This window comes from Protomyctophum bolini, assembly GCF_963924005.1.
Source record: "Protomyctophum bolini genome assembly, chromosome: 14".
In the NCBI taxonomy this organism is placed as follows: Eukaryota; Metazoa; Chordata; class Actinopteri; order Myctophiformes; family Myctophidae; genus Protomyctophum; species Protomyctophum bolini.
The window spans coordinates 3,251,751-3,273,977 of NC_137875.1; the positions used below are offsets into that span (position 1 = coordinate 3,251,751).

At 44.5% G+C, this 22,227-nt stretch overlaps 1 protein-coding gene across 1 annotated transcript in view; it reads right to left on the bottom strand.

Annotated features, from left to right (window-relative positions):
- Positions 1–18,685, bottom strand: part of ret (ret proto-oncogene receptor tyrosine kinase) — a 49,353-nt gene extending 30,668 nt beyond the window's left edge. Inside the window, exons 1-2 of the mRNA XM_080782220.1 lie at positions 18,447–18,685; positions 1,074–1,319 (exon numbers count right to left, since the gene is read on the bottom strand). Coding sequence (XP_080638346.1) covers positions 1,074–1,319; positions 18,447–18,516 — 316 coding nt within the window. The 5' untranslated portion in view covers positions 18,517–18,685. The remainder of the gene's footprint in view (positions 1–1,073; positions 1,320–18,446) is intronic.
- Between the last annotated feature and the right edge of the window lie 3,542 nt (positions 18,686–22,227).

Consider the following 22,227-nt stretch of genomic DNA (forward strand, 5'->3'; position numbering starts at 1 on the left):
GTTCCACACCCCCACAGGGAGGGCAGAGCCCGGTGTCCAGTCGTTCCACACCCCCACAGGGAGTGCAGTGCCCGGTGTCCAGTCGTTCCACACCCCCACAGGGAGGGCAGTGCCCGGTGTCCAGTCGTTCCACACCCCCACAGGGAGTGCAGTGCCCGGTGTCCAGTCGTTCCACACCCCCACAGGGAGTGCAGTGCCCGGTGTCCAGTCGTTCCACACCCCCACAGGGAGGGCAGTGCCCGGTGTCCAGTCGTTCCACACCCCCACAGGGAGGGCAGTGCCCGGTGTCCAGTCGTTCCACACCCCCACAGGGAGTGCAGTGCCCGGTGTCCAGTCGCTCCACACCCCCACAGGGAGTGCAGTGCCCGGTGTCCAGTCGTTCCACACCCCCACAGGGAGTGCAGTGCCCGGTGTCCAGTCGGTCGGACCCACGGTTGTCCAGAACCGCCACAAAAGGCCCCTGCCCGGGCTCTGGACAGGGCCCCCTGCCCAGGGTCCATATATGGAGCTGGCCTGTTCTGACATCACAACACTCCATATTTGGGCATGCCCGACACAGAACTCCAAATATAGGAATAAAGGGACACAGAGAGACAGAAACAGAAATCTCCATATATGGCCATGAAAGGGACACAGACAGATGGGTGGAACGGCCCGGGTATACTCTCACACGGTCACTACGGGTATTGAATCTCCAACTTCCATCATTACCGACTCAGTGCTCTACAGCCGGGCACCGGTCTAGTATTACTAAATTACTAAAAAGATAACCTGGCCTCACCAGGCTTTCCAAATTCCACCACCTCGGAGGAAAGCCTGGTCTTAGATATAACTGAACGTGGTTGTTAAGGTGATAAAAGGTGCGTTTGATACGGTCAACAGAATTGTCTTCTCCCACGCTCACCTCCTCTCTCTATCCAACTTCCCTCACCCAGGTAACGCCATAAAACTAGAGTGACACGCCCACTACCTGTGCAGTGCCCATTAAAGTGACATACCTTACGTCGTCAATCATAATAGCACATTAGAATGCCACACATTACGGCTCCTACAACACCTGTTATGCGACTCACATAGCAAGGCGAAGTCCCTCCCGTCCAGGGTCTTGTTCATGGTCATGACCCCCGTGTGGACGTCCATGTGGAACCAGTGGCTGTGGGCCGGCGCCCGGAGGCTGCTGGAGCGGCACAGGTAGAAGTGGGCCCGCTCCGACTCGCTCTCCGGCATGGCGTGGACCTGCAGCACCGGGGAGCCCGCCGGCTGGCCCACGTACACCGTCTCCGTGTACTCCGCCTGGGGGAAGTACAGCGCCGTGGAGCCTGCCCAGGGAAGGAAGGATGGAATGATTGATTGATTGATTGATCGATTGCATTGATCGATTGATTGAATTTCTTATTTCACGGTATATGCAGGATATGGGGGTACATTTCAGACGAAGGCTATACAGGTCAATACAAGAACTGTTGCTGCAGGCTGTGGACGACTCCATGATTAATGAAGTGCTTGTTTAGTACAACAGGGTCCACCATTTTCAATTCATCGGAACATTTTAGACATTTAGACTAGATCTACTAATCAAATGATTCCCGAGTGCGGCACGGCTGCAGCTCACCACTCCTTGGCTGTGGCTCACCGCTCCAAGAGAGATGGGTCAAATGCGGAGAACAAATTTCACTGCGGTAACGTGTGTGTGTGACAAATCGTATGACTTTGACTTTGACTAGACAAACATTCTATAAAAACAGGAAATCATCATATAAAGAAAGTTTAAAAAGGGACAGTACAGTATGGGGAAAAGGTGTGTTTGTGGGGGGGGGGGGGGGGCAGTTTCGAATTGCACATCGCAATGACACACATAACATATGACACACATTAATTTGTATCCCCCCCCCCCCCCCCCCCTTTGATATACGTTTCATCCTCTTCCGTTAACGGAAATTGGACTGAGGGCTCAAATGACACTTATGCAGCTCTTTTAATGCATTTCTCACATGGTCAATAATACGATGTGGTTTCCGATTCTCCTTGCGTTCACCTTGGGAAGTTTAATTACAAAGGATAACATGATACAGATGAAGAAATTAATCATTACCTGGGATCTATAAGCGCTATAGCAGGCTTTGTGTTTTACAGGAAAATGGAGATGTGAGTGTTCCGTCTGTAATTATATCCTTGCTATGTTCCTCTTTGACGACAGTATATAGGGCGGCCATTCAGGGAACGCACTAATGTCATTAGCAGACGGCAAAACTAGATTTTCTATTTCTGTTGTTGGTGCAGTTGAGGCCTTGGCTCTGGTTTCAGACATTGATTTAATTTAGCTGGACTTGGATGACAAGAGGCCTGGATTGATGGATCAGATGTGGCCTGCAGGCCCGCCGGACCGATGGAGAGAAACTCATGGAACTATAACCTCCTTTATTAATCCATTCTGGCCGGGAACCCGTTTTGGTGTTTCAACTTTCAAGCATTATGTTATACTTTAGCTGTTGAAAAATAGCAGATCTACGAGCTCAGAGTGCCGCGCTACGAGCTTGTAGGTCTGCTATTTTTTTTTTTAATCGTGAAAATGTGGCGCAAATCTTTGAATATATATTATTTCAGAACGAACGTTGTTTTTTAACTCAAATCTCTTTGCTTCTGGGAGGTCCCTGGAACAACGAATTTTCAGATGGGGTGGGGGTCGGTGGCCAAATACAGATAATTCTGGGGGTCCTTGACATGAAATAGGTTGAGAACCACTGACATAAAAACATAGGGTTTTTCAGAAAACTGTCAGGATTTAGAAGACATTTTGTAGAATCGTTCCCAGGTCTAAATGGGTTAAAAGCATTGCTGACGCAAACAGGACCAAAACATCCACTTGTTTGGAAAGCCAGCAGCAGCTGGGCGGGACAGAGGGATTTCGTTTCAGGGCATCTCTCCAACTTTAGGGATGCGTTTTCACCTGTATCCAAAATCTAGATCACAGTCTCACGAGGGCCGTTTGTTAACATACCAAAAACTGGAACGTACAAACACTTAAGATACAACACAACGAAGTATGGCGATCCGATATGCTTCGTGGATGAATACAACAAGCGTGTATAGTGTGTTTGTAGATGTATGCCATTTCTGAAACGTTTTGAAACCGTGACTATTTCGGACTATTTCAATTCCACCTACAATGACAGGAACACAATTATCCTTTATTATTAATATAAGAGAGGTAGACTAAGTTTGTTTCAGTGCCTCAACTGTCAACTTAATCTGCAACAAAAGAAATAAACTATAGAAAAACGAATTTCCGTTTCCCACCACATTGACGTGCCAGACATTTTGTTTTTCAATTATTGATTGGGAAAAGATTGGTTTGGAGTCATTCATTTCACACAGTAAATCCTTGCAGGTCCAGTCATATTATTAACACTCCAGGAGTAGTATTAAGGTTGCTTACTACTAGGTATTCTAATGTATTTGTTATTGGCCCATATTCTATTCATGTGTGATGGCAGGGATGTTACCAATACCATAATGTTCTTTATAGAGAAACACACATCAGTAAACTGAACTGCATGGGCGTTGATCGCTAAAGCATGACGTTCCCAAACCTTTTCATGTCAAGCACCCCCAAATTGACACTAATTTTAGCCTGCGGACCCCCATTTGAAAAGATGACCAGGGACCAGTGATTCTCAACCCGTTTCATTTCAAGGACCCCCAGTTTGACATGCATATTAGTCTGCATTAGTCTACATGGCATTTCTATCACTGGGACCCCCATTTATATTGTAAAAGCAATGTTAATTTAACTCTGAGAGTATACCAATGGAACCAAATGGACCCTAACGGGTCACGTTACAGTCACATAAGGGTCCATTTGGTTCCAAACTATCATTTAGCTGGGGAGCCCCTGGAACTCCCTCAAGGGCCCCTGAGAATACTTCCAAGAACACGTCATCTGGAATGTAGACTTTGTAGTATGGCAGCATCTTATGTCGAAAATGGGACAATCTACAAGCTCACAACGCATTTCGGATGCAGTGCTTTACGATCTTGTAGATCTGCTATTTTCGTATACGACGGTGTCACACCAGGAAATTAGAGCAAAAACTTGAAGGAAATTCTTTGAAGGAAATTAGAGGAAATTAGAAGGAAATTAGAGCAAACTTGTTCAGTGGAAGAAACTCTCCTGAGGAATTGCACACACGTGCAGTCTTGCACTGCTGCAAGGGAATTTCAAGAAATGAAGAATAACCATATCTCTGCTTTCGGGAGGAAACCTCATAACTCCAAAATGTTCATTTTTCAGGAAATGAAAAATATATATTTTTTGGGAACTAAAGAAAACCTTATATTTTTTTTAAAACAAAGCAATACAGCCTCATCAAAGTTGGTGTTGTAACTTTATGTATTGTCAAGTACTTCCATGAGAGGTGGTGGACATTTTGAGGGTCCAATGGAGTTAAGAGGTTTTGTCCAAAGCACTTTTTACTACTTTCCATTGGTTCAATATTTTTTGAAAACAACACACAGACGTAAAAGGGTGTTCAATAGCACTGAGTTATGCAAAAGAAAAAAAGAAAAAAACCTCAAAAGGTTTCCTGCCGAAAGCAACATGAGCAGCACAACGACTGGCTGGAACAGACTGCAAACACAAGCACATATACTGTCATAAATCTAAATAACAAAATAAAACCTCAGTTACCTCACGATGAGGTCATGTGAGGAAACCATATAAACAGGCTTTGATCAATATGACAACTGACAAAGCAGCAAATCATGTTTATATACACATGGTTGAATTAAATACAAGACGTTAAATCCATTTCATTGTCCCGGCTTGCAGCTAAACCAATACTTGACACTAGAGGGCAATGTTCCCTCGATAGAATATAATGAGCTGGAGCATATTGGCGTGGGTAAAACACCAGCCATTCAGCATTCACTAATGATACAATGAGTTCATAGTGAAATACTCTACACACGCGCACACACACACACACACGCACACACACAAACACACACACACACACACAGAGCTAATGATGGGTTCATTCACATTTATACCTGTAAATCCTGTATAATCTCATGTGCAAATCTGTAGCCTCCAACTGGTTTTGGCTTGAAGCGGCCATGGGTACCCCCCCCCCGCCCCCCCCCCCCCCCACACACACACACACACACACACACACACACACACACACACACACACACACACACACACACACACAGCTAATGATAGGTTCATACTTCATTCACATTTATACCTGTAAATCCTGTATAATCTCATGTCCAAATCTGTAGCCTCCAACTGGTTTTGGCTTGAAGCGGCCATGGGTACAATCCCCCCCCCACACACACACACACACACACACACACACACAACGCAATTTGTTTATATCGTTCAAAATTCAATTTCTTTCCCAGGAATGAAGCCAAGTAAGGAAAGTAAGCAGTTTATATGAGAAGTAATTAGTTGAATGGATCAAGCAGGCCCGGCCCGGTGAGACCCTGCAGGCCCGGTGAGCAAACAGCTCCTTTGTTCTGTGACTTTATGCTCTGCAAAGATGATGCAGATATCCAGGTCTACTGTATTTAGTAGGCCTATAATCTTCTCCTAACAATAAAAGACACATGAGGGATGAAAACAATAATTTCTAAGATTATATGGGCATATTATTAATGGGCATTCTTGAAGAGTTCAACTTTGAGACAGAAAATGTGCCTTTTCAGGAACATTCTTGACACATCATCCATCATCCACATCACAAGTCCAAACATGTCTGTATCATGAGGTCGTTTGTGTGTAAGCACATCTTTCATAGTTTGTTTCCAAAAGCACATTTAAAACACTCCTCATTCCAATTCAATTAAATGCAAAGGTTTATACATTTCAAAGTAAAAAACAAAAGTCCACAACTAAAAAAAAAATGAATCACTTTGAAAATGGAGTGACAGTGATTGGAAAATGCAGAAGCATACCATACTGCGATTATGGATTCGGTCATTAATGATGTAATCATTGTAATGTCAATATGATATTGATTATCATTACAAAACTCCATCCAATAAGCCCCCTGTAATTATCCGTGCTTTCAGTGAGATTTACATGCGGCTACACGTGTGTAGAGGGCACGCTAGTCCACCTCATATACAATATCTCATCTGCACTGTTTAACACGGCCACTGTCAATTAGTTTGGCCATGAAATACTATATGGCAGATTATGGCCAGTTATGTCCTGTCATTTCTTCTCTTTTTTTTTTACAATGTCAGGACAACAGCAGGGGGAAGGTTGTTGCAGGACGCTGTGATCTCCAGACAAGAACATGGACTGGACTCATCTGGGCTGGAGCGGAGTGGAGCGGGAGCCGGGAGGGACGCCCTCTCCTCTCCGTCGTCCCAGACAAAGACATGGACTGGACCGCTCGGGGCGGAGCGGCGGGGCGGAGCGCCTCTCCTCTCCGCCGTCCCAGACAAAGACATGGACTGGACGGCTCGGGGCGGAGCGGAGCGGCGGGGCGGAGCGCCTCTCCTCTCCGTCGTCCCAGACAAAGACAGGAACTCAATTAGCTCGCCGTGTGCATCGCCGTATGAGCTCATGGGTTACGGGGCTCTTCACGACCTATACCTCTGCTCTGGGAGGGAGTAGCCACGTCTAGAAACACCCCCCAACACAGCGACGTGCAGAGAGCGTCAGAGGGGGCAAGGGCGGGGGCTGAAATCCAGTAAGAGGGGGCACTTTTGGAAAATAGCAGATATACAAGCTCACGACGCGTTGAGAGCTTGTAGATCAGCTATTTTCAGGGCGCAACCCAGCACTCTTTAGCTAGTGGAGATGCAGGTGTACGACAGTGGATTGTGGATTTGTTCATCGCAAAATACTGTGTTCAAAGTTCAGGAGACTTCGGAAGAAAAAGCAATTCTCCTGAATGCTGCCTTCCTTCCGGCATGGAAAGGAAAAGAGTGGCATTTTGCATTTCTTTCACCGTGTAGTAAACACTACATTCATGGTCTGGAAAGGGCAGTTGTTTTACAGACGGGTTAAATGGCTAAAGCCACTGCCCTTTGATGTCTATGTGTGCACATCCCTGCCAAGCCCCCATAGTAAGGCTATCCAACGTTGAAGATAACGTTTAATGGAAGTGGACGAACGTTCATGACGTCCTAGGCTATAGGCTAAACTTCGTGACGTCCTAGGCTAGGCTAAACTTCCGCTCGCTCGAGCCATTGAGTTATAATTATACTTCCGGAAGTCTTTCCGGGGTGCTTCAAAACGCCACTGAGCAACTTCCACTGAAATTAATAGCTTGGGGGCTATTCACACACACACACACACACACACACACACACACACACACACACACACACACACACTCACATCCTTGTCAACAGTAAACAGAGCAGATTGTGATTACTGACCTGCATGGAGGACAAACCACGGCATGCAGTGTTTTCATTATAATCCTGGTTCGTCAACGGAAGGTTGGGCTGTGGTTACGGCAGAACCCAGTGACATCTCTCTCTCTCTCTCTCTCTCTCCCCCAAGGTCAACATGCATCTGTCCCCTCCGTAACGACCCATTTGAAAGACACGTATCTGGAAACCTAACTAATCAATAGGCATACTAATGAACAGTCATGCTGATTGTTTTCCACTGATGAGCTACAGAGGAGAAAATGCTTACAGTTGCACCACGTGGCTCACAGTCATTTCCAATGTCCAATTATTTCCGTTGCACCGTACAGTAAACAGGAGCTAATTGTGTGTGAATTGCAGACTGTGCTCAGTGGTCACCCCAAAAAATGACATCCATACCTTGACAGTCTTGTCAACTATAGCCCAGCGTTTCTCAAACCTCTATACATGGCCAAATAGATATATACTGTAGATATTTTTGCTAATAAATGATGCGAAGATTTTGACAATAATAAAAGATAATCACGCTTCGAGTGACTTTTCATCCGGGCTATCCAACTGACCAGCATACAGAGAGATCATTAGACCACCCTCTATCTAACTGACCAGCATACATAGACAGGTCATCAGACCACCCTCCCAGTGACTGACATCTATCTAACTGACCAGCTTACATAGACAGGTCAACAGACCACCCTCCCAGTGACTGACATCTATCTAACTGACCAGCTTACAGACAGGTCAACAGACCACCCTCCCAGTGACTGACATCTATCTAACTGACCAGCTTACAGACAGGTCAACAGACCACCCTCCCAGTGACTGACATCTAACTAACTGACCAGCTTACAGACAGGTCATCAGACCACCCTCCCAGTGACTGACATCTAACTAACTGACCAGCTTACAGACAGGTCATCAGACCACCCTTCCAGTGACTGACATCAATCTAACTGACCAGCATACAGACAGGTCATCAGACCACCCTCCCAGTGACTGACATCTATCTACAGTAACTGACCAGCTTACAGACAGGTCAACAGACCACCCTCCCAGTGACTGACATCTATCTAACTGACCAGCTTACAGACAGGTCAACAGACCACCCTCCCAGTGACTGACATCTATCTAACTGACCAGCATACAGACAGGTCATCAGACCACACTATCTAACTGACCAGCTTACAGACAGGTCAACAGACCACCCTCCCAGTGACTGACATCTCTTGGTAACCAACAGTTCCCAGTGAGAGCACTTGGAATTCTTCTGTATTAACACATTTTGGACTGATGGCGATTAAAAATAAACACTTCTAAAAACAGTTTTCTGAAAAACCCATGTTTCTATATCAGTGGTGTTCAACCTTTTTCATGTCAAGGACCCCCAGAATTATCTCTATTGGGCCACGGACCCTCATCTCAAAAAGTGTTGTTCAAGGGACCCCCAGAAGCAAATATTTTAGTTAAAAGTGTTCGCTCTGACATATATATCCAAATTGAAAGTGCTTAAACTGTCACGATAAATGTATGAATTGAATTCTGGTATAAATACACAATAGTACACCTACTATTGTTTTCTTATTTCATTTTCTAATCCTTTCCAATTGCCCCCCCCCCCCCACCGCACTAGCCAACACAAGAATATTGTGTAATTTATTACAAAGGAGGTCTAGCGTGGTGACATGCAGGCATATTTAACCCATTCTGAACGGGAACTAATTTTGGTGTTAGCATCATGTTATGCTTTAGCTATTGAAAAATAGCAGATCTACAAGCTCATAGCGCGCCACCGAGTGGCGCGCTACGAGCGGCGCGCTACGAGCTTGTAGGTCTGCTATTTTTTGAAAAATCGAAGAACGACTGACATTTTTTTAGAATCTGATCTCAGGTCAGAATGGGTTAATCAGACCAGTGTGTGTCCAGTGGAAAACCTCGTATGAATCTGATCTCAGGTCAGAATGGGTTAACACAGCGACTGATGACTCCATAATATTCACGTCATGAAGGCCTTGCTCCCAGAAGACATAACAGTTATGAGAATCATGTCCGAGATTCTCCGCAATGAACCAATTAACTAAAAGGCTGCGCGCATCACGCCGTACAGTAATTCAGTGGATGAAAGTTATTATTGATCATAATGTCTTCAAATCTCTCTCCCCCTAGGTTTGCCTTGCCAGTATAGCCCATACAGTAACACAATGCACAATTATGGCTTCATCATAGCCTATACCGTACCACAATGTACAATATGGCTTCATCATACTGCACTGAGTCTCAAACTTATTTTTTATCTTTTTTCACAAATCTTTCAACCTCAGCAAAGCATTTCTGTTTTGCCGTTTGTTTTTGTTGCCACAAATTAAAGGACCGCTTCACCACTTTTCAACCTATCTTCATATATAATATAATATAATAGGTCCTCACTAATAATCATGGTAAAATGTCACGATTTATTTCCTACTCGGTCTGCGTCTCATAGGAGGGCTGTGGGCAGTTTAGAAACCATTCTCCAGTGACATCATCATTAGGCAGATTTTTGTTTAGAATGTTTAGATTTTCATTATCGTGAGAACAATGGCTTCCATTTTCGCATTGCAACTTTTCAGGACTAGAAAGCACTGCAGGTTCTATTAGCTTGTATTCCCCACCGATGATGTCACTGGAGGACGGTTTCTAAACTGCCCACAGCCCTCCTATATGAGACACAGACTGAGTAGAAAAAAAAATTGCGCCATTTTTTTCATGATTATTAGTGAGGACCTATTATAATGAAGATAGGTTGAAAAGTGGTGAAGTGGTCCTTTAAGGAAAAACAAACGAGCAAAAAAAGCAATAAACGTAGTTTAGAAGTAATTTCCTGTCACAGTGGAAAATCCTTACAGACAACTTTACAGTCAGAGTAATATGAGATTTCATTTTTTTGGCAGGAGTTTGTATACTTTGCCTGTTGTTGCCTCCAGGTGGATAATTACTCAGGTTACCTTATTGGCGCATGCCATAACATAATAATCAATTATCCCATAATGTAATCCAATTAGCCCTGAGAGAAATGCAGTGTACCATGTTCATCAGTCATTAACCCATTCTGAACGGGAACCCCGTTTTGGTGTTATAGCATCATGTTATGCTTTAGCTATTGAAAAATAGCAGATCTACAAGCTCATAGCGAGCTTGTAGGTCTGCTATTTTTGAAAAATCGAAGAACGACTGACATTTTTTTTAAATCTGATCTCAGGTCAGAATGGGTTTATCAGACCAGTGTGTGTCCAGTGGAAAACCTCGTAGGAATCTGATCTCAGGTCAGAATGGGTTAAGAAATCTAATAGAACATCCCCCTAGGGGATAGCTGTGCGACTATGAATCCAGTTTTAGAATTCCTTTGGGAAAGGGAGCGATGTCAAATATTGAACCCATGACACATCAGTACAGCGGGAGATTGAGCCTGATGCTATAATCATTAGAGCACTTACTGTACACTGCATAATAATATCTCTGTCCCGATCACAAAACCCAGTGCACTGTGCATTAAAGACATTTATTGTTTTGGTTGAGATACGGTAATGCCTGTGATCAGTCATTCACTAAAATATTGAGTGTTAGTATACAGTAACCCAAGAGTCTACAAATTGGACCCCATTTGGTTCCATTTCTACCCTGTTCTGGGAATACAGATGGCCTCATCTGCTTCGCTCAGACTAAAAATGACTCAATATTCTAGTCTTTACTGTTCCTAATATTATGTAAACGACATGACATCAGCTTGTGACTGTAACTTGTTCCTGTTCGCAGATGACTCGGCACTGCTGGTCTCGGACAGGAACAAACTGCAGGTTGAAAAGGCCCTCAGCTCTGAACTCGGTAGAATCTGCACCTGGCTCGCTGATAACAAACTATCCTTACACCTGGGAAAAACTGAATCCATTCTCTTTGGATCAAAAGATAATCTCAGCAAGGCAGATGGCTTCTTGGTTAGAGTGGGTGACAATATTATCACACGAAAAGATGAAATTACCTTCAAATCTTATCCGGTGATAAAATGGCCACCAACGTAATCAAAAAAGTCAACCAAAGAACAAGATTCTTATACAGGATCTCCTCGCTGGTCAACAAAAACAGACCCCAACAGGAGCCCTCGTACAAGGTTTCTTCGACTATACATGCACCTCTGGTACCACAGCACCTCAAAGGCCCTTAAAACAAGGCTCCAGACTTCCCAAAAACAAATTGGTCTGGCTACTATACTTGGTCTCACTCCCGGAACCCATCTCACCACTGCCCACTTTGACAGGCTGGAATGGCTTAGGGTTGACGACAGAGTACAGCACCTTGCAATGGGTCTGGTCCACAAGATTCGATACAGCACCAAGATACCCATGTCTAAATACTTCCTTAATGTCAACGAAGTCCACACCCACAACACCAGAGGGAGTTCAACAAACCATGTGCAACCCAGATTCGGCACAAACAAGGGACTAAATTATTTTCGCTCCTATGCCACCAAAATGTGGAACGCCCTACCAACAGTCATTAAGACATGTGAATTCCTAGAGACTCCTTCAAAACCGCTCTCAAAGGGCACCTACGCGTGGGCATTCACCGCGTGGGCATTCACCCACGCGGCTGAATGCCGCGACGGCCAGATTCCCGGGAACGCTTGCCCGAGCGGCATTCTGCCGCGTGGGTGGAGCTTCTTTTCCATCCACCAGCTATCTAAAAACCCGGAAAAGACGCCAGCAGACAGCGGAAAACGCCTGCGCCTTATATGTCTACCCAGGTCTGGCAACAGCTTTACTGAGACAACATGTAGTAGGCTAGTCCAAGGAAGCTTAGAGAAGGAAAGGAAATGGTCACGTGACTGGGCTGCGCCATGACACTTTCATGGGAGCCAAAACCCGAACACCGGAAGTTCAATGAATACATACATGGCAGGGAATGGAGCCGGCTGGACCAGCTCATAACAAACATTATTTCGGAACAATTGAGACCGCTTTGTCATATAATCGGTTCAGGAATATAAAAGAAGACATATCACTAGGTTGATTTCTAATCACTTGCTTTTCGATGTGCACCACAGAATATAATTTTATTTGAGGATCTAAACAGCAGCAGGTATCGTGTGACATGAATACAAAGCAGTGAATGGAGCAAGCTGGACCAGCTCATAACAAACATTATTTATGAACCATTGAGACCCGTGTCACAATCGGTTCAGTCATAAAGAAGACATATCACAAGTTTGTTTTCTAATTACTTGCTTTTCGATGTGCACAGAAAGTGCACAGTACATTTTATTTGAGGATTTAACCCATTCTGAACGGGAACCCATTTTGGTGTTAGCAGTATGTTATGCTTTAGCTATTGAAAAATAGCAGATCTACAAGCTCATATCGCGCCACCGAGTGGCGCGCTACGAGCTTGTAGGTCTGCTATTTTTTTTAAATCGAAAAGAACGACTGACATTTTTAGAATCTGATCTCAGGTCAGAATGGGTTAATCAGACCAGTGTGTGTCCAGTGGAAACCTCGTATGAATCTGATCTCAGGTCAGAATGGGTTAAACAGCAGCCGGTATCGTTTCTGTTCCGGGGGTATCGTGAGATTTAATTGGCTGCCAGACAGGAAACGGTGGACAGTCTCGTGATACTTGTGGCACGTTCAGAAACGTACTTTTTGCTCTTTAGATACCTCTATAAAATTACACAGTGTACACATCGAAAAGCAACACAGCAGACAATAATGTATTACTGTATAATTATGTCTTCTGTTATTTTCCAGAAGCGATTACTTTACAAAAGATCTCAGTCATTCAGAAATAGTGTTTGTTCATGAGCTGGTCACGGAGCTCTCATTGACCCCAGTTCGAAGTGTCCATGAGCAAGACTCTGAGTCTGAACCCCTAATCCTGCTCCCGATGTGCAGGTTGGTGCCTTGCATGGTTTCCTCTGTCATCGGTGTATGAATGTGTGTGCAAATGGGTGAATGTAATGCACAATCGATGTAAAGCGCTTTGGATAAAAAAAAATGCTATACAAATGCACCAATTACCATTTATATGATGGGAGCTATATGCACTGCTTCCTGAGCATAAAGAAGGCCATAAGGGCTCCTGTATAGGTGAGCTTTCGCCCTGACTCAGGTTTGCACTTTAAAAAAGGATAAAATAAAGTGTTTATGTACTGCATTCATTCATGCACACCAGACAATCTAATCAGATCAGCTCCATCGTTGTTTTTTCTCATTGTCGCGAAGCGATGGTCAAAACACGGCATGCACCACTGGCGCCTGGAAAATAACTTGTCAAGACCAAGACCCATGTGAGGAGAAAAACTGAGCTGAATGCCCAGAGGGCAAAATTTCAATCAATGTCTCCTTGTCCTTCCACCACAGCAAATTAGATTCTACCCATGCAGGGGGGTGTGGGGGGGGGGGTGACCCTTCACTGACTAGGGGAATGAGGGATGGAGCTTTGACAGGTAGTGTAGGAGCATCCATGGAGGCCTTGAGTTGGAGGTTGGTCGTCACAGACCTCACAGCAACAACAATAAACCAATTATCATCCACGATGATGTCCTATATACGTCCTCTGAGAAGGAGAACAACAAGCAACTGTGAGCCTACTGTATCTGTTTGCTTATACTGTAACTGATGTTATTAACTATAGGCCCACCACAAAGATCCACATGGATGAAAGCATCAATCGCTCAATGTTTCTGGGTTTTTTTGGAAGCTCCCAAGACAAATTAGACAAGCACTGGCTGACTGTCCGTCCAAGTTCTACCCTACTAGCACACATTTCTCTCTCCGTTTAATAAATAGTGCTTTAATTGAGCTTATGTTTATTAAAATGCCCTTTTGATAGCCTCCATGTACAGTACAAACCCAACTCTTATCTATACCCACCACCTCAAACCTCTCTAATTAACTAAATGCTACTAAAACGAAACAAAGTCAATATTACCATTTCCCCTCACATTCAACAGTTTGTGAATTGTGAAAGGCAGTCACAGTCAATTCTGACTGTTGATGGGCTAAGTGTAATGACTTTGTTCTCAGCGGTTACAGCTGTGGTCTTTAAGAATGGTGAGCTACTCTGGGGGTCTGAAATGGGAAAATAAAGAATGGTGAGCTACTCTGGGGGTCTGAAATGGGAAAATAAAGAATGGCGAGCTACTCTGGGTCTGCACTGGGAAAATATCCCACCCGTTTAAAAGATCTAGACTAGAGAGATCCACAGACACGGTGACTGAAACGAAACAGAAACACCAAACACTCTAGCAAATAACTTTATGTATCACAGTGTTTTCCAATTATACTAAAAGAGACGTCGTGACAGCAAGAGCGGAGAATCGAGAAGATTTATAATGTATCCATAAGCAACAGCAAGACACAAGCTTAACTAAATCATATAATGTAATAAGGGGCTAAATCAAATAGCGGCATGTATCAAATGAGATTTATCGGTCTGGTCCTTCTCAAAAGCGATGGATGCTGATGAAAATCTGCGCGCTAATGCCAGGAGGAGAGCCAGCTCAGAGCCACTCCCAGCATGTCTTCCTCTGGGATGAAGGACCCCATGGTGAACATTAGCACTTGTTTAAGGTTTCAAAGGCCAGAGGGCAGTGTGGGGTCACGCATACAGTAGCAAGGTCACGACAGCAGATAAACAGATCAATCTGCTTCCATAATAAACAACCACGTCTCTCCAGGAGGACTGATGGATATAGATGGGACAGTTCAGTTGGATATCTGACAAGAGCATAATGTAGATGTAGATGGTTTGTTTCATCCACAGCTTTTCTTATATCTGGAACGTTTTGTTTGTCGTTTCATCATCAAACTGAAGAGTCAGTAAAGCTATTGGAGTTTGAACTCTAATCATTTGCATCTGTAAAGTTTGCCAATGCCATGCAAACTTGTCTTGCGTCTGTGGCTGATGTAAGGTCTCAGTGAGTTGCGTTGACAGTCCCTTTGGTTTGACCTTGATAACCGGAGACTGCCAGACGAGATCTGATGTCAATGAACGAAAGGGAGTAGACTAAAAATAAACAGAGGAAAGGTACAGATACAAACCAAAGATGTTTCTTTACAGAAAAGAAAGAAATCTCAAGCTACAGTAAACAGTAAGTATGCATATTGCGGTTTACAGGACCACTCTCCTTTGTGTCTTAAACCAGCTTACTTCACCTTATAAAGTACTGATGTACCCTGCATGTGGGCCTAATTCCCAGCTAACCACATTTAAATATGTAGATTCATTGCCATTAGTATAGTGGCATTGATTGCCAATTTCCTTTTGGTTGATTACCTCAGCAAGAAACACCATGTAATCACCAGTAATTGGTAACATGGAACAGCAGGGATGTTGAGTTCAAATTTAGTTTGTTCTTTACGTGGCCTGAGTAAACAATCCAGATATGGTTCTTGTTTGGGTACTAATAGCAACGATAAAAGATAACAACGATACAAAGCTGTTTGGTTTTGTTTTCACCTGGAGGTCCATGCATGCACACCTAACCTGTAACTGAAGACTTTTTTTTTGATTGATTGATTTATGAATACTTTAACTGATTTGCAAATAGTACAGTCAGTGGTACGATTATACAATGGTGCTATAAGCCCAGAGGGCTTATTTCCAGCGTGGTCCAGTGTGTTCAATTCATAGAGACACTTCACGTTCACGGTGGGTATATGCTATATATGTACATACATTTTTAGAGGAATTAAAATCCTTACTTCTGTCATTTATAAGACAATAGATAATATATAGCCTAGTATGGCATGAGCATGTGTGATCTCTAGTATAGACGTTTGATCTGGGTAGAAGGGGTGGGGGGGGGGTGGAGGATATTCAATGCCCTACAGTTGATGTCAACAGCTCATGTATACTCGGGCATCTGGTGCCATTCCTCTCTAAAGTGAAAACACATAAATAGAAAATAACTTATAATCAATCCGATCGCGGTGTCATTTTCATGGAGTGTAAAGTCTAACCCACAATCTGCAAACCGGTGTGTATGCTTTGTAATACCAGGTGATATTTCCCTAAAGAAGACAAACATACAGTGTTTACCCAGAGACATGGAGCACCTGCCACACATCTGCCTGCAGTTCAGTGTTCTCTGCACGGGGAACCAATGTGGTGCTTTTGTTGACCACAAACCAGGCAGGTGTGTGGTGTGTGTGTGTATCTATCCCTACGTATACGCACGCTAAAGAAACAAACAGATTTCAGCACCCGCGATATTGCAATGAAACTCAATGTCCTTGAGAGTCAACAACATGTGCTCCATCATGAGCTGAACTCAATAAACATTCAATTATGATGATTACAACAACAAAAACCACACATAGAGACACTTAAGAGAATGCATCATTGCATGTTATTACCGTGTAGCCCTACACAGTACAGTACAGTACGCATGGCTATAAATCTGTAGCCTTTTTATGAGCCTACTGTATGGCAAGGCCATATCTCTGGCAGAACGCCTCCTTATAGTGTCTTCACATCACTGGGCAGAATTTATAGTAACCTCACACATCCCTAGCGGACTGCATGGGAACCGGACAAAGAGGACGGTAAAGTCTATAGTCTTCATACTATAGGCTTGTCACAATGAAAAACAATCACAGAACATTACATTACACATATGGCAACTTAAATATTCAGTCATTTTAACACCACTGCCAAAATGTCTCCCTTGGGTAACTACGCAGGTCGGTCCAGGCCTATATATGCTTATTGGCAACACCACTTTTGGCTACATGGTATATGTACAGACAATGGGATATAGTACATTATTGATTTTTTTAGATCTCGATTCAAAGACTGTGATAACTTTTCCTTGGCACTCCCAAGTCTCCGATGATGACAGAATCGATATAGGAGGCAGTACACTGACTGAAATAGATTTAAATCCCACAGCAAATGAAGGAATTCCACACAATGGTCTATATTGGTCCAACCATCCGGATTTCGCATGCTTTGCAGCACACTGCGATTTACACACTGTGGGCTATGAGGGGAGACTTTATATTTATAGCGCGCATGGGAGGGGAATGTGTTAGTACAGTTGGGGTGTGGGATTGTGAATGGGATTATAATATTATGATATATAGAGCTATGCATTTTCCCCTCTAAGAGTCGACGTGGCGCCATGCATATAACACCATGGGGAGCATATTTATAAGTGGGCTACTTCAGATTGCAGTCGCAAGCAGATGTAGGCTATGTGCACAATCTATTCACCTTTAATGTCAAAGCCCCTTCAACAACTCTTTAGCCCTACACACTACACACTGACTGTATAGGCTGCAAATAAACCAGCTCCAACATTAAACAATTAACTTTATACCCGTGGATTGGTGGTGGTATTGCCTGAATGATCTCATCCACAAAGAAAACGTTTTCTGTATAACATAACATCTCCGGAAATTACTTTTCCAGAAGCAAATGTATAACAGTCTCGTCTCGTTCGTTTTGGAAATCAAAAACTGCGACAATTCGGCTCTAAGGCTATATCTCTCCAAGTCCAAACAGTTATGTTATCCGGAAATTCATGGGACACAAATAGGATACACACCAGCCTATATAATGCCATATCCTAGTGTAATACAACTGTAGGTCCGTATAGTGATTATAGACTGCTTTATAAGGTGCGCTGAACTGATGCTGAGAGGCAGCTCTTAAGTGTCTCGACCTATCTTCCACTTCCAGCCAAATGGAATCCATAAACATGAAGAATCCAGCCAAACCTATTCTAACGAATACAACAAGTAGTTTACACCCTTTGAAGATAAACCAATTAGCCTAATTATTCAGTTGTTTCAAATATCACTGCCTATACCGACATTAACATGAGGCTATACAAGCCAAGGCTTTCATTTATTTAATTTTATTCAAAAGTATAGGATAACCTGTATATGCTTCTTTAAAAAATATATGATTTAAAGTTTATCTGGGCAACTTCATTATCCTTTGCTCATCCAGTAATTGTCAACAATAGGCGTGCTACAGCAGAAAGCATATGATTGAGGACGTACTCTTACCTTCACACCACAGCTGCGTTATAATCAAGAGGATGTTTCCCAGAGAGAAACCAAAACAACTTGGCCCCATATTCACGAACCATTAGGTGGAAGTTTATGAATGAAAAATGCAACAAAAACAAATGCAAAAAAAAAAAAAAAAAAATGCAAAAAAAGTTCCTCTGGAACGACGGAGAGAGAGAGAGAGAGAGAAAAAAAAAGTAAAATATGAAGAATTAAATCAAGGCGTACAGTAGTAGGCTAGTACGGTATACGGTAGTAGTCAGTAGAGTATAGCCAGGCCTATAAAAACCAATATCCCCGCCGCGGACGGTGCGCAGTTTTCGGACAGCCAATGAAGTCCTCAGTGGAAGACAGACAGTGTCCCATTGAAAAGGCTGCTCTGAGTCTCTGCAGCGGCTCGCTGCTTGTCTCTCACTCACTGTGTGTGTGTGTGTGTGTGTGTGTGTGTGTGGAGGATGACTGGAGCAGAGAATGTGTGTGTGCCGTGCGTGCGTGCGCAGGGGGGGAGGGAGCTGTGTGTGTGTGTGTGTGTGTGTGTGTGTGTGTGCGCGCACTGACTCGCACATCAACCTAATATGCTACGATGTTATTTTCCGGTCCTTCCGGACGCGGAGCGCCGGAGCAGGATAGCATCCAACAGGAAATTTAAGGCTATAATTTATCAGCAGGTCAGTCATCCCATTAACACACTCTGCATAACGCCTGTTGACTTTAATACGTTTTTAGAGAAAACGTTTAATTATAGTCTGTGTATATATAGTAGCCGCCTACCATCAGGTAATTAGAAGTAAGGTATCCTCCCCCCCCCCCCCATGTTGTTCATTGACAGTAAGTATAAGACCAATAATCATTTATTTGTCAAAACAGGTGATACACTATATTAGTGTGTGACCTTATAAATGCCCTACTGTCAACAGTCAGGAGCATATATATATATTTACCTATCGTTTAGAGGCAAATGGAATAGTCCTATAGGGTATACTTATCTAGGATGCATCATGCATATGCCTTCTTGTCTAAATTTGGAAATTCTGGCCTGTGCAATATTGTGGCACTGACTGGTTGGTTATCATATAAGACTCAAGAGAGCTCAGTCAGTCAGAGGAAAACAAACTCAACCTAAATGGTTTGTACCCTCAGCTCAACAGCAGCTGAACAAGGAGTGGCTCATGGCCAGCAGCTATATAGGGTGTTGTGTTGGATGAGACGGTGAACAAAAATCATTAACCAGAAACTGGCATGTTGGTGATATCACCATGCATGAACTCCTGTGAGAATGGGCCATTCCATCAGTGCTTCTCAACCGGGACCGGCCACTATAGTGGCAATATTGCAAGTGGGCCCCCAAATAATTAATTAGAAATATAGCCTATATATATATATATGGGCTGGGACTCGATTAAAAAAGTATCTAATTAATTAGAGGCTTTGTAATCAATTAATATTGATTAATCACATTGTAATTGCATATCACACTATTTGACCTGAGAACATGCAGTGAAGCTTTTTTTTCAGCCAGATTTTGGTATGCGAGTGAATCAATGAATAGTTACTACATACGCTTAAAGGACCACTTCACCACTTTTCAACCTATCTTCATATAATATAATAGGTCCTCACTATAGTAATCATGATAAAATGCCACCATCGTTTTCTAAACCCGTCCTGTGTGGCTATATAGAAGTGTCTATTTGTACGCCTCTAAATGTTTTTGATGAATTGAACAAGGTGGACCCTCTTGTAAACAAGTGTAATGCTTTATTGGGTCGTCCTCCCCTCACAGTTAACAGTCTTTGTATTGAGTTGTGCTTGAAATGTACTGTAATTCTGCAAACTGTTAATACAAATTTCAATCAATCAAAAAAATCAATCCTCATCTGGTTCTGACCTTGGTTAACGTGTGGGCTGTGTTTGTTGTGGTCTAGCACTAGTGGACGCGGCAGCAGCAGTGTCCACCAATGTGTATCAGCATATTCGGTACATGGGAAACGTGTCCAGTGAGAAACGTTCCGGGGAAAAAAAGGTGTGATTAAATGCATTAAATCTTTTTAACGCGATCATTTTTCTGTAATTAATTAATCTCAATTAACGTGTTAAAGTCCCGGCCCTAATATATATATAAATGTGTGCTAATTTAGCATTTCCATTTGTCAATTTAAATTCTTTATCCGTTTAGCACTGCTAAACAGATGAAAATGTTAAAGTATAATATGTTATATTGATCCATTGATTGAACACGAATAAACATGCTCTGAAAATGCATGTGGCCCACCCATCTGACCATCCGTGGCCCACCCATCTGACCATCCATGGCCCACCCATCCGACCATCCGGCTGCCGTATGGGTCGCTTTGGACGTGTCAGAGATTTTCAAGTGGGATCTGATCCAGAAAAAATTTAAACCCACTGAATCACGCCCAAAGCCTATATGGGGCCAGTGGGCCACCATGCGGTCCTCTCAGACAGACAGGGCCAGTAGGCCACCACCATGCGGTCCTCTCAGACAGGGCCAGTAGGCCACCACCATGCGGTCCTCTCAGACAGACAGGGCCAGTAGGCCACCATGCGGTCCTCTCAGACAGGGCCAGTAGGCCACCACCATGCGGTCCTCTCAGACAGACAGGGCCAGTAGGCCACCACCACCATGCGTTCCTCTCAGACAGGGCCAGTAGGCCACCACCACCATGCGGTCCTCTCAGACAGACAGGGCCAGTAGGCCACCATGCGGTCATCTCAGACAGACAGGGCCAGTAGGCCACCACCATGCGTTCCTCTCAGACAGACAGGGCCAGTAGGCCACCATGCGGTCATCTCAGACAGACAGGGCCAGTAGGCCACCACCATGCGTTCCTCTCAGACAGACAGGGCCAGTAGGCCACCATGCGGTCATCTCAGACAGACAGGGCCAGTAGGCCACCACCACCATGCGGTCCTCTCAGACAGACAGGGCCAGTAGGCCACCATGCGGTCCTCTCAGACAGACAGGGCCAGTAGGCCACCACCACCATGCGGTCCTCTCAGACAGGGCCAGTAGGCCACCATGCGGTCCTCTCAGACAGACAGGGCCAGTAGGCCACCATGCGGTCCTCTCAGACAGGGCCAGTAGGCCACCATGCGGTCCTCTCAGACAGACAGGGCCAGTAGGCCACCACCACCATGCGGTCCTCTCAGACAGACAGGGCCAGTAGGCCACCACCATGCGGTCCTCTCAGACAGGGCCAGTAGGCCACCATGCGGTCCTCTCAGACAGACAGGGCCAGTAGGCCACCACCACCATGCGGTCCTCTCAGACAGGGCCAGTAGGCCACCACCACCACGCGGTCCTCTCAGACAGACAGGGCCAGTAGGCCACCACCACCATGCGGTCCTCTCAGACAGACAGGGCCAGTAGGCCACCATGCGGTCCTCTCAGACAGACAGGGCCAGTAGGCCACCACCACCATGCGGTCCTCTCAGACAGACAGGGCCAGTAGGCCACCACCATGCGGTCCTCTCAGACAGACAGGGCCAGTAGGCCACCACCATGCGGTCCTCTCAGACAGACAGGGCCAGTAGACCACCACCATGCGGTCCTCTCAGACAGACAGGGCCAGTAGGCCACCATGCGGTCCTCTCAGACAGACAGGGCCAGTAGGCCACCACCACCATGCGGTCCTCTCAGACAGACAGGGCCAGTAGACCACCACCATGCGGTCCTCTCAGACAGACAGGGCCAGTAGGCCACCACCACCATGCGGTCCTCTCAGACAGACAGGGCCAGTAGGCCACCACCATGCGG